The 13,422-nt window shown below is 42.3% G+C and overlaps 1 protein-coding gene across 2 annotated transcripts; it reads left to right on the top strand.

Moving 5' to 3' along the window:
• Positions 1 to 277: 277 nt before the first annotated feature.
• Positions 278 to 11,725, top strand: ERLEC1 (endoplasmic reticulum lectin 1). 2 transcript variants are annotated; one of them, XM_054180027.1, is made up of 14 exons: positions 280 to 510; positions 1,157 to 1,261; positions 2,197 to 2,277; positions 2,632 to 2,709; positions 2,849 to 2,912; positions 4,645 to 4,685; positions 6,120 to 6,343; positions 8,257 to 8,386; positions 8,792 to 8,953; positions 9,454 to 9,513; positions 9,924 to 10,048; positions 10,804 to 10,881; positions 11,058 to 11,133; positions 11,441 to 11,725. In XM_054180027.1, exons 1-14 carry the CDS (start codon positions 349 to 351, stop codon positions 11,510 to 11,512), a joined length of 1,458 nt encoding a protein of 485 aa, XP_054036002.1. In that variant the 5' UTR covers positions 280 to 348; the 3' UTR covers positions 11,513 to 11,725. The 2 variants fall into 2 exon arrangements, with proteins under 2 accessions (XP_054036003.1, XP_054036002.1); XM_054180028.1 differs by lacking the exon at positions 10,804 to 10,881 and having other exon boundaries at positions 278 to 510.
• The last annotated feature ends 1,697 nt before the right edge of the window (positions 11,726 to 13,422 follow it).

Genomic DNA, 13,422 nt, shown 5'->3' on the forward strand with positions numbered 1-13,422 from the left:
TTAAACCGGTTACAGAATCAATGCGACCGCAGCTGTTTCCCACAAGGCTTCTGCCCCTCACGCAGGTAGGCGGGAACACGCCACACCTCCAGGTCGCCACCGCAGCCCTCCCCGGCACCACTGCTGCTGTAACGAGCCCAGGGCCGCCGCCAACCCCTCTTTTTGTGGGGGTTTCCACACAGAAACAGCAGCCTCTGCTAGCCTTCCCGCCATCCCCGCGCCCATACTCACCCCCAGCCGCTCGCCTCAGGCAAAGGGTGACCCGGATGTTGATGCGTCCCGCTCCGCCCCGCCGGAAGCAGACGTGGCGGCGGCGCTGCCCGCCCTGCCCCGGAGCCGCCGGCCGGCATGAGGGGCTGCCGGCACTGGGCGTCCGTCCCGGCCGTCCCCCGGGCGCTGCTCTGTGGGCTGCTGGCGGCAGTTACCGTGGTGGAGGGCGGCCGCGCTCTCCCGCAGCTCAGCGACGACATTCCCTTCAGGGTGAACTGGCCCGGCGCCAAGTTCAGCCTGGTCGGTACCGGGGCGGGGTTGTGAGGGGAGTTGTGAGGGGGATAGGAGGGAAGTGCGAGGGTTTCTCCTCTGCAGCCTCCCTCACTCAGGAGCTGGACTGTTCGTAGGTAACTTCGGCAGCAGGGGTTAGGTCCAGCCAGCAGAGCCCCCCTCACACTTGGCGGTTGTTTTAGAAGACCCGCGGAAAGGTGTGTTTCACTTCGGGGTGTTCTCCGAACATCCTTGGTGGTGCCTGCCTTAGATAGCACCCTGGGGTTGGCTCTGGTGACAAGCAGTAAGTACACACGCACCAGACCGGAGGACAAGGCCGTAGCTTAAGCTTGGCATCTGGGAGAATCCCAGGGAAGTCTCCCCAAAAGTCAACGTGTGCATGGCTGGCTCCAGAGTGTAATGGTTATGGATGTAAACTGGAGTCAGATAACTGGAGGAGTGTGGAAATGTGGCTGGAGGTAGAAGGATCAAAGCAAGGGAGAAATCAAGCAAATACTAGCAAGCTACTTCAAGCTTAAATGCTGAAGCCCAGTCTTGTAATATAATTAAAATTTACACCACTTGCTCTATGAGTTATCAAAGAATTCAGGAATATTTTTAACAAGTAGCATTAAGAATTCCACCTGACTAATCCATAGGATGTTTGTTTTCTTAGCCTACGACTGGTGTCCTGTACAAAGAGGATAACTACATTATAATGACCACTGTAGATAAAGAAAAATATAAATGTATTCTTCCACTGATAGCAAGTGGCAACGAGGTAAGTCCAGTCAAGGATTTTTTGTAACTATAAACAAGTCTCTATTGGGTCTTTTTGTTTCTTCTTCCAAAACAAAAGACTTTTCCTGTAAAAGGAAAATCAGCTCATTTGTGGCAGATGCCTTCTCTTTGTATGACATACTAGCTCTGTATTAAGTGGGGCCAGTGTGAGCAATCTGAAGTCCTTGTTTGGCAACACATCATTCCCGTAATGTTCTTTTTATTGCTAGGTCTATAGCTGTTTGGGTTATTCTTTATTTCAAGTATTACTGTCAAATTCAGGCCAGTAAACAACTGTAAAGGTTAACACTGCTGTCACGATCGCCATATGTGAAAATACTATCTCAGCAGTGCTTCTACCACCAATAATACAAGCTTTTCTATCATTTCTTCCTTAATTGGAAAGCTGAATGTACAATGTGGGGTTTAAATTTTAAAAAAGGTATATAAATGTTTTTGTAGAAGAGAAGGTAGGCTGAGGAGACCTTTGGTGAGGTTTATTCTCGGTCATCTGCTCCCCTGTCGTTGGGCACCTCCATTCTGACATAGCTTTCACCCTTTAAATGACTGCCACTACAGAATGCTTCAGCCTAGGTGCGAAATCTTCAGTACTGAAGAGCTTTGTGTGGAAATCTCTTCAATAGGATGCTCATTTACTGACCAAAAATTATGCAGAACTTCCACAGTAAATGTGCCTTTCACACGGTGTATGATTTGTGAGTTTTATTTGCCCCTTCTTACTAAATTACTGTGTTTTCTAACCACCACACAGCTCCTCCAGGGCAGGAACTGAGGTTTTGTACATTTAAATTTTGTTATAAGATTTTTAGTTGTGCTTGTTTCGTTTGTGTTCTTTTTTTTCCCTTATTGCAAATGAATACTAACTAACCACACTACTGCAGATTTTAATATAATGAAATACCCTTACTGTTCTAGGAAGAAGAAAAAGACTATAAAGGTCCTACTCCAAGAGAATTGCTGGAACCTCTTTTCAAGCAAAGCAGCTGTTCATATAGGGTATGTTCCTTCTGTGTTGATAATAGTCACACTAATCAAGAATTTACAGTCCAGTCCATTATGCTATAATAATGTGCCTGAAACTTCAGGTATTGAGTCAGTACAAAAATAAGGCCTCTACAGCTTCATGACTATATCTTAACGTTTCTATGTAGTTGAAGATGTCTGGATTCCTGACGTTGATAAAATTCCTGGGGACCACTGAGACCATTCACTACGCTGTTGTTTTTTGAGAGTGCCCAAGCACCTCTGCATGGGCTGCATTTCACTGCTGCAAAAGCCAAAATTTGGGGCAATTACTGGGTGGGGTTTTTTTGAGTAATATATCTAAACAGAATTTGTATTTTTTTCAAGATTGAATCTTACTGGACTTATGAGGTCTGCCATGGAAAACACATCCGTCAGTATCACGAGGAGAAGGAAACAGGGCAGGTAGGCTTCTTACAACTTAGTTGTCTCGACCCCCTTTTCCAATGGCATATACGTGCTTAAGTCCTCCTCTTCAATTCCTATATGCTTGAAAGTATGGACAAAAGCAACTGAAATTTGTTTTAACTTTTTTTACTTGTAGAAGATAAACATCCAGGAGTATTATCTGGGAAACATGATGATGAAGAACCCATTGTCAGAACCAGGTCTGTTTCAGACTATTTTATTTTGCGGATGCTATCTTAATTTTGGTGAGGTTTTTTGGGTTGGTGTGTTTGTTTGGGGGAGGGGGGGAGGGTTTGGTTGGTTGTTGTTTGGGGGTTTTAATGTGTTTTGGGGTGGTTTTTTTTACTTACTATTACTGCCTGAGAAATATGCTGTGGAAAATTGACTCCCAGTGCAATACAACATAATTTTGTAGATTACTTATTTTTTACAGTACATTTTCAATTAATTCCATTAAGCAACTCAATTTGCATTCATCTTGTCAATTCAGCCATGCTGTGTAATTGGAGTAATTAATAATTAGTGTCAGGGAAAGAAAATACATAATATAAGAAATAACCCAAATATATGACAGATCAGGCTTTGATGATGCAGCCAGTTGCCACTCTTTCTTTGGGTGGGGAGAAGTGTCTTTAAGAATACACAAGAGGGCAGAGTGTGTAGCACACCTTGGACTCTGCTCTTATTTAATGAAACAGTCTGCAAAACCAAACATTCACAGCCTTTGCAGGTAGATTTGTTCCTTGGGACTGTTTGAGAGTCTTCATTATCTTAAGGATCTTGGTGCACATCTGCAGAAATACTGAAGTGAGACTTTGGTGGAAGTTAGGTAGCTGACCCCAAATCCAAGTGGCGCTTCAGGATAACTAATTTTCTGAGCATTTCCATTTTATTTGCCTGCAAATTACTGTTGATGCTGGAAATTCTGTGGCTGTATCTGCCAAAATCTGCTTACCTGTTTGAGCATTTTGGCAGTACATTAGTCCAAAGAAGTCCAAAAATCCACAGACCAAGTGCTCATCAGTGTTGATAGAAACAATAGAAAAATCATCATCTAGGTGGTTTTCTTTCATTCCAGGCTAGCGTGTAAAAGGTGGGCACCACTTTTCTAAAAGTGATGAACTTGAACACCTCAGTCTTGGAGGGGATTTAGCACTGTTAATCCCGTTCTTTTGCATTCCTACCTCCAGCTTTCAGTTAGGTAACTGACTCTTGAAAAGAAACATGGCTTCAGAAACTGCATTGTTTGTCATTTCTTCATTAGTGAGTTAGAGTGCTCATTTGTGCTCATTAATTCTGTGTAGAGATACCCAATTCTTCTCAGATGTTAAGGAAACAAAACACTTAATTTGAGTTACCAATTCTATTTTGGGGATAAAAGCTGAAGTTGACATCTGATGGTATTTCAGACTATCTTACTGGAGTCTTGGGATGTTGACCCCTGTCCTTTCTGCTTAGGTGGCAGAGTGTATTCTTGCTACACTTCCTGTACAGCAATTCACACTACTTTTCTTAAGAACAACAAGTATACCCTCTGAGGCTGCTTACTGAGGTGGGCTGAAGTACTTGGCTGCTTACTGTCCCAGCCTGAAATTCACTCCCTTTGAAGAGGCAGTCCGCTACCCCTTGCAGAATAGCATCAGTGATGTGCTCCTGGCCTTCCTGTTGTGCTAGGGCAGAATTGGACCTGTCCTTCCACTAGAAAATTGATTTAGGTGGATGCTAACTTGTGTTTTGTTCTGTTTGCTCTGCATGTCAGATAAATTTTTTAATTTCCTTTCTTTCCTCTTTTGCACCTGCAAGTTCATGAAACTGACTCAGCAGCGTGTACACAAAGTGCTAGCAAACAAACCAACAATTTCTCTGTACATAACTTCATTTTATTTCAAGTTCTGAGATTTTATGCTTACCTCATTCTCAATTATTCCCTAGATCAAGAAGAGAAGGAAAGTTCAAAAGAGAGTGCCAAAGAGGCAAGTAAAAAACATCTATTCTAATTTTTGCTGTGGAGGCAATTTTGGTGAGATGGTGTAATTAAGTTCCAAGCAAAATAAGCATCAAAAAAATGAAGCTCTGTTCCTGAGCTGCACTGTTCTCACTTTTGATTATCAGTCCCATGTCAGAATGCTTATTCAGGCCAGCTAGTCCCATTTCTTGTCCTTCTACTTATTTCTGTTAAAGTTACACTGATCTTAAACTTAAATGAGATGAACTATGTATTCACCTTTATACACATAACCACAAAGTCACATTATGATCTAGTGGTAGTTATTTTTTCCAGCTACATCAGAGATTCTGGCTCCCTTAATGACACTAGTGGATTTTGTGTAGGAAAAAAATGCTGAACAAAATCCTACAGCACAAAATCCCTGAAACTTTTTGCAGCTGTGCTTCCTTCTTCTGTTTGTTTAGGCCCCAAATCTCCATTTTATAGCAAATCTCAATTTTATAGCATTTTATAGCATCTCAATTTTATCCCCACCTCAATTTTATAGCAAAGCAATGGAAATACCTGAAGGATGTTGGAGTTTGGAATTACCAATAAAGGAAAACTAAAGAAAACTGAATTATTTGTAGTGTAGCTGAAAGATCAGCTGTTTCATTCAAGAAGATGGAAAGGGAAGACGTTGTTACCTTTTTTGTCCGTCATTTTATACACAAGCAGAATACATCTTCATTTCTCATCTTTGAAGTATAGAGGGGATGAATGAATGGAAGCTGAGGAGAAATTAAGCTGCCAGGCTGTCCATTCTTTACCTTCATCCCTTCATTACTGATGGGACTGTTTTCAGGAGGAGAAAGCTATGGCAGGGTGGCATGGTTTAAAAACCAAAGCATGTGAGATATAGAAGGGTCTCATGTCCCCAGGTTAGTGTCCTGACCACTGCCTGATTTTTGCTTGTTGAAAACTTTTAGACAAGTAGAAGAAGGTCTAGGTTGTAGGTTCCAACATGGCATTTACACAAACAGAACTTTAGGCACCCAGGAACTTTAGCTGCTTCCAGAACAGGAGCCATGAGAGAGACTTTCACCATTTTGGTTAAAACCAGGAAGGCAGTGTGCCTGGACAGCCCTGAGCAGTCTGGTAGAGCTACACGTATCTCCCTGTCTCCTAGACTACAGGGTGAGCATGGCTGGCATGGTGCTCATGGTTCTTAGAACTGAAATGTCAGGCAGCTCATGAAGAGCAACCAGCTGCTTCTGCAACCAGAGCTCATGTGGCTTTGTGCAGTGCTGTGCTGGAGGTAATAAACCAGAACATGCTTGGATGTTGCAGAACCACCAAATAACTGTACAGGGGTTGTTTTTCAATCCAGTAGTGCTGGTTATGTACAGTGCAGTACATGTTTGTTTCTGAAGTCACAGAGATTTACTGTGATTCTTAACTTACACTTTCTTTCATCTAGATACCTACAAAAAATATAGAGGGGCAAATGACCCCGTACTATCCTGTAGAGATGGGAAATGGCACACCTTGTAGCCTGAGGCAGAACCTACCCAGGTCAAGTACAGTGATCTACATCTGTCACCCAGAAGCTAAACATGAAATTCTTTCAGTGGCAGAAGTTACAACCTGCGAATACGAAGTGGTTATATTGACACCCCTGTTATGCAGCCATCCTAAATACAGGTATGGTACTCACATTTTGGCTAACATCACATTTTCATCTGTTTCCACGCAAGCGAGATATCCAACTGTGGTTTCTGACAGAGAGCTGTGACACTTGTGTGTACATACTTTGGCAAGTGCAGTTTTGCCAAGTCTTAATTTTTCAAGTTAAGTTGCACAACATTTGCATTTTGTATGTCTCCAGGAATTGATCCCCTATAAGAAGCAGCTAGGGAGTATCACTGTTTTCAACAGGTATGTTTCTAGCCCTGTCATTCTGCAGAAGCACACACTATAGGCTGCAGACAGATTGAGAACTCTCAGTCTCCTCTTAGTTTATGATTTCAGGGTCTTGGAGGATCATCCTTGTGGTATTGAAAGACTGCAGATGTCCATTATTTGTGTGCACAGACTTCAGCTTCTCTAATTTATGAAAACGAAGCACACCCTTCAGCCATAACCTTAGCATTTACTTAGGCATTACTCCCATTTTAAGGAGCTCCCATCTGTCTCTGTCCTGCTTTATTGCCTTACCTTCAGCTCTACAAGTCATCTTCACATGAAGAATTCACAATTTCAGTATTACTTTTCAACAGTCAAGTTTAGGATTCCTTTTGTGCCTTTTTTTTCTGGTGAATTGTACCATGCATCTAAGGGGTATCCATAGTCTCAGTACTACAAGCTTTTGACCTTTCAAGGTTGTAGACAGAACTGCAAATGGAAGAGGACATACAAATGAAGAGGGAATTAAGGGACAAGAGTTCAGAATCCCCACATACACAGATGTCAGCACAAGTGAGCATTTAATCAGTGTTCTGAAAGAGGCAGCAAGGTCTAAAGGAAAAAACCCTCAATTGTCCATTTTATAAACACTTGCCAGCTGGAGTAGATATGTGATGATGTGGTTAAATATTTAGTATCAATTACAAATGTTCTCATGTAGGTGGGTCTGGTAATACTGTGTTATCTGTGGCACTTAGTTCTTGCACTACCGTATGTTTACTACATGAGTCACTTTAGCTCCTCTATCAGCAGGAACATAAAAAGCACACAGGGTAACTGTTCTATTGTTTGAGGATAATATCTTGATCTGCTGCCTCTATCCAAAGGGAATATTTTTTCTTTGGAAAAAAGGAAATACTTTTCCTTTCTGTGAAACACTTCCTGGCCACTAGCAGGAAATACTGAAAATAAACAAGCAAGCTCTTAATTCTCCTACTTAGTAAATAAAGCTGGGTGGAGACAGCAGGCTGGAAACACTGCACAACAGAGGTTACACCAAACAAACCTCATTTTAAGTGAAGTGCAGTTTTCCTGTCAGCTTCTTGAAACAGCTCTGAGTTGTACTTCAGCCACCAGTACTTCTCCTCTACACCCATCATCTTATGTCAGCAAATGTATATACACTAGTTCTAGTTGTCGTCCTTACTTGGATTTAAATTGACTTTAAATTGGTAGGAATTTTGGACAGGGATGCAGGCAGTGAGAAACAGCATTTGTCTACTGTATTTGTTTGTTAGTCTTAAGGTTGTTTAACATTCAGGCAAAGCTAGGCTGCTTTGGTATGGGGTATATTTAATCTAATGCATTACTGCTTAGGAAATGTTTTAGCTACAGTGGTGATTATACCAAGTTACTACTGGGTATTGCAGACTACTCTGTTAAAGTGTATTGGTGTTTGGTTATTATGTTTTAATGAGACCTTCATCTGTATAAATCAAGAGGAAAGCTCGCTCTCTGCTTCATCTTTTTGCTTTTGCTTTCCTGATATGAGATGCTTTTTGCAGGTGTAACTCATGAAGAGGATGATAAAGGAATAATGGATGTATATGCAGTATGAAAAATATATGCACCTCAGCTCAGCCTGAAGCTTAGAGCAATAAAAAAGTCTGGTTTTACTTTAAGGCGTACTAAATGATGTATTGTTTGGCCAGGTTCAGGGCTTCCCCTGTGAATGACATCTTTTGCCAGTCTCTGCCTGGATCCCCGCTTAAACCCCATAATCTAGAACAGCTGGAGAAGCAGCAAGAAATGCTGAAGATGCCTTTTAGAAGGGTGAAGGAGGTAGGATTTGTGGAATTTTAAATAGATAAATATTTATTTTCCATGTTCTTTACACATACAACTCTTCCAGTTCCCTGGATTAAGTTCTCTTGCCCACCTCTGTAAGACCATGTCAGTCTTTTGAATGGTCTTTAAGATTGTTGACTTCATCTCTAACCTCATTTGGAAGGAAAACAAAGCAAGTAGGCTTGGGCTACTAATGTGAAACTTCTGTAGCTTAGAAATGTATTAAGTTATTGACTGTGGATCTTTTTTTCAGCTATGCTGAAGACAGTGAAAACAACCATTTTACACTTTTCTCACAGCCAAGTTCATTTAGTATCAAATAACTTCATACAATTGATAAGATTGCACAAGGGACTTACAAAACCTAAAGAGGCCTATTTGTGTATACTTCAATTTCAGGAAGAAATACATTCTCCAAAAGAGGAGAAATTTTCTGCAATTCACAAGCCTGTTGCTGTTGGGAGCCATCAGCTACTGACTGTGGGCACCACTCACATCTCCAAATTGACTGATGACCAGCTTATAAAGGAATTTCTTAGTGGTTCCTACTGCTTCCATGGGGTGAGAAATAAAGCTGTGCATAACAAATTAGCTGCTTCATAACTGCACATGGTGCTTTATGTATTTAGTTTGGGTTTTTTCTGGTAGTTACATTATTAAAATAATTGCCTTTCCCTGCATTGATACATGAGAAGAAAAAAAGACTCATCAAACTTGAGAGACCAGCCAGCAGAGATCAGGCGTCTGAAGCTTCCTCTTTCTTTGAAAGAGGAAGGTATTTCTTTAAAGGTCAGGAAGCATATGAATAGTTTAAAGAATTTGGTTTTGTGTGGCTCTTCCAAAAGTCTTTGATTAAACTGATTTATTCCATCCCTTGCCTATGTCAATTAGCCTAGTAAGAGATTCTCTCTCAGTGGAAAGCTTGAATCAACATCTCTCATAGGTATGGAGGTTTACAGACCATTGGTTAGGGTGTGGAGAGAAAGGGATATGGTCGCTTTGGGGTGTTATATTTGGTCTGGGGGCTTGGTTTTAACACTCAAATTACTCCTCTTCCTAAGGGTGTTGGTTGGTGGAAGTACGAATTCTGCTACGGCAAATATGTTCATCAGTATCATGAGGTATGTTTAAATAGTTGTTCAACTGATCAACATCTTGGGTTTAAGAAGCTGGATTTCATAAAAGAGATCCTCCATGTACTGCTGCAGAGTATACAGGGGGGATGTAGCTACCATGCCATAGAGAGCACAGTGATAATTGAGGCTGAAAAACCATGGGGTTTTGTGGGAGTGCCCCTGTGGTGATTCAGACACTTTTATCAGCTCATACAGCCTGTGTGGCTGTTCTGAAGAGAACATCAATATCCCTCTTGATCCTAAGACAAGATCAGTCACAGTCTGTCCCAAAGGCAAGGACATGTTCTGTGGACAGTAGGAGACTTGCTCTAGAAATTATGTTTATCACACTATTAAAATATCCTCACTGTTTACCATATCCTGCAAGGTGTAACAATCAGCTTTTCTTTTCCTAGGATAAGGAAAGTGGCAAGACATCTGTGGTTGTGGGTACCTGGAGCAGGGAGGAGCACATCGAATGGTCCCGGAAGAATGCTGCTCGAACCTACTACCTTAGAGAGGATGGCACTCGGACAGTCAGGTATGGTCGTGCAGGGCCCACTTCTGCAGTGCCCGAGTGGTTAGGATGCCAACAGATAAAGTCAAAAGCACAGTATGCTATTATTATTAATTTATTTCCACGCCCCCAAATCAACATGCTACATCAGAACATGTAATTCCATTCTTTGGAGATGCAAGGAAAAATCTTTTAGTAGTGAACAATGGTTTGCTTCTGCAGTTACTGAAGTACAGCATGCTACATCTTTGTTCTGTGTATTTCAGTTAAATATGTGACACATCACAGAATGGGCTGGAAAGGACATTAAAGATCATGTAGTTCCAAGCCTCTGCTGTGGGCAGGGACACCTACTAGACCAGGTTGCTCAAGGCCCCATCTGGCCTGGCTTTGAACACTTCCCAGGGTTGGAATCTCCACACCTTCTCTGGGTAACCTATTCCAGTGCCTTGCCACCCTCATGGTGAAGAATTTATTCCTAATGTCTAGCTTAAAGCCATTTTGAAGCCATTACCTCTCATTCTGTCACTACATGTCTTTAAAAAGTCCCTCTCCAGCTTTCCTGTAGGCACCCTTCAAATACTGGAAAGGCTGTTAAAAGGTTTCCCAGGAGCCTTCTCTTCTCTTGGCTGAACAACCCCAACTCTCTCAGCCTGTCTTCAAAGGAGAGGTGCTCCATCACCTCTGAATGATGAGATGCTGCATCACACAGGTTCACTGTGTGCTTAAGAACTCTGTTTATTATCTCCAAACCTTTCCACTCCAATCCTTTGTGGCAGGATGGTGTCTCATTTCTATGGAAACGGAGATGTTTGCGACCTAACAGACAAGCCAAGGCAGGTGACTGTGAAATTGAAGTAAGTTAACTTTTTTAGTAAACTGGTGTCTCTGTCTCTGTCAGAGGTGAAAGCCTCTGTTCATAAAGCCATGACTGTCAGCTTAATAAAAATGCCATAGATATGAGGGAATAACATGGTTGAGCTTTGTGCTTGTTATGTGCTACACAATGCAAAAGTATCTTTTCTGTTTTCAGATGTAAAGAATCGGATTCTCCTCACGCTGTGACCATATACATGTTAGAGCCTCATTCTTGCCAATACATCCTTGGGGTATGTAAAGACACGCTCCAATTCCCTAAGATCGGGTGCCACCCCCTAGTGGACATCTCCAGGAGTACGTTTAAAACAGTCCCGCCCTTGCAGGGGCTATTCATTGGAAGCTGCATTTGCTCCGAGGGAGGAGGGTGGTTCCTAATTACAGTAGTTACCTTCTAAATATGCTACAGAGGTCAATCTTGGAAAGAAAAAGCAAAAAATGTAGAATGATGCTAGAACACTGTGCCTCTTGTCATTAATCTCTTGTAAATGTTTATCAGTGATTTAATGATCTTTAACACTTCCATCCCTTCTGTTCAAGGTGGAGTCCCCAGTCATCTGTAAAATCCTGGACACAGCAGATGAACATGGGCTCCTTTCAGTGCCCAGCTAAAGCCTGTGAACAAGATGTACCCCTCACTGACCCACTGGCATTGCCCATGTGAGCATCCCATCTGAGATGGCAAAGGCAGAGAGACGCTTCCAGCCAACCTCACCAGCAGCATTCTGAGAGATGAGAGACTCCTGAACCACTCTGTGTATAACTATCTGTATATAAGAGGTTATCAAGAAACTTTTAATGATTAAAATCTTGTCTTGCACTTCCTGTTTGGCTTCCGTGTGACACGTTCTACAATCATCATCATTGTTAAGGTAGAAATTGCTAATTTAAAGGCAAACTCCACAAGGTCCAGCTTCAAGTGAGGAGTTCAGCTGCCAACAGAATGAAACACTGCTTGGTCAGGAGCTTCAGTAGCCACTACATCACTAAGTGATTCTACTGCCATAACTGTGTCCAAACACAAAGGTTACCTGAGTGGAAGTGCTTGGAACATATTAATATCCCACTCTATCCTCACCTTACTGTAGCTTACTTCAACTGTTTTCAATACCCCTATCTGGACTACTTTCCAGCACTTTAAAAATACATTAATGTGCAGTGCTGCAGAGGAAGTCCAGAAATTGTGAGTTCACAGCTGAACAAACTTACTGAATGGTTGCCACAGGGTGCTTGAAAGCATAGTGTAAGGTCTGTGATGATGCCTCTGCTGGAAGGGGCAAAGCCTTGGCAACATTTTGGACTGTAGCAGTGGAGTGTGCTGAGCATGTTGATGACACATGTGAGCCCACTCCACTTCCTTCCAAAGCTATTGTGCAAGGTATTAGGAATTACGTTAACTGATGTCAGATGGAAATCCACCAACCATTTGGCACCTGACAAGTTGACTGCTACCCAGAATAGCAAGTTAAACTATTGCAAGAGAACTCATGGTAGTGGCTCATAGAGGAGAAAACTAAAACAGCACTGGCAGGATGATACAGCATTTAAATCCTAAGTCCTTGTTCCTTACGCTGCTAAGCCATCACACATATGGATATGGTAACAGAGGAAACTGAAAAAGGGGGAAGAGTCTTCTGTCCAGATTTCTCCCACAATCTTCTGCAACACTTGATAAAAAAGCATGTGTTTTATTTTGAATCGTGGCTGCTCTGTATCTACTTGGCTGCTCTTGGGGCAGGCAGTATAGCCATGGTCTTAGTGCTGGGCAGAGCTCTAAAACCCCAGGTTTGATCTGGATAGATGTGGCAAGATACAGACACAGCATGGGTTGGGAGGGTGTGAAGCTTCCTTCTCATCTGTCAGGCTAGGTCATACTACAGGGAAGAGATGACATGATAAAGCTTCCTGTACAGCCCTCAGTTGTGGTCATTAGATGAGAGAAAAACTAAGAATAGTTCTGTGGGACAAAATAAATTCCACTTCCCTGCACAGAGGAAGTCCCAGGGTGATGGAGAAGCACAAGCTCTCAGACTAAGCAGCCAGAGCACCTTAGTGTGCTGCTCATGCCAAACCACACTGTTGCCAAACATGAAATCTGTACCCAGTTCTGCATATTCCTCAGCTTCTACTTCCCCTTCTACAGGAAGCAACGCACTGACAGATGTTCCTACCCTGTGTCCAAACTACCCACAAGCACACAAATTCACAAGGATAAAGAACATGCTTTTCTTTTCCATTCACTTCCTGACCAACATGATTTTGGGAGAGAACCACCGAGTCAAGGGTGAGTGGTGCAGGAAGATGCTGCCAAAAACACATAAGAGCACCACAGACCATGAGTGCCACTTCTAGAAGTAATTAATTCTAATATAATTCTAACACATTTGAATCTAAAAGTAATGTGGAAAGGAGAGTAGCTTGCTGCGTTGACCCTCTCCCAGAGAAACCCTGGAGTGCAGGAACCTGTCAGTGCCAAACACAGGTCAAAGCAAGCTTCTTCTGGCATGCAGAATGCACAAAGC

The sequence above is a fragment of the Dryobates pubescens genome, chromosome 3, assembly GCF_014839835.1.
Source record: "Dryobates pubescens isolate bDryPub1 chromosome 3, bDryPub1.pri, whole genome shotgun sequence".
Lineage (NCBI taxonomy): Eukaryota > Metazoa > Chordata > Aves > Piciformes > Picidae > Dryobates > Dryobates pubescens.

What these genes read in the sequence shown, in the direction of transcription:
- ERLEC1 (XM_054180027.1), top strand. Translation starts at nt 349, where the DNA reads ATGAGGGGCTGCCGGCACTGGGCGTCCGTCCCGGCCGTCCCCCGGGCG. An exon ending in AAAGCAGCTGTTCATATAGG is followed by an intron (nt 2,278 to 2,631) that starts GTATGTTCCTTC and finishes ATTTTTTTCAAG; the next exon opens with ATTGAATCTTACTGGACTTA. An exon ending in GATGGCACTCGGACAGTCAG is followed by an intron (nt 10,049 to 10,803) that starts GTATGGTCGTGC and finishes CCTTTGTGGCAG; the next exon opens with GATGGTGTCTCATTTCTATG.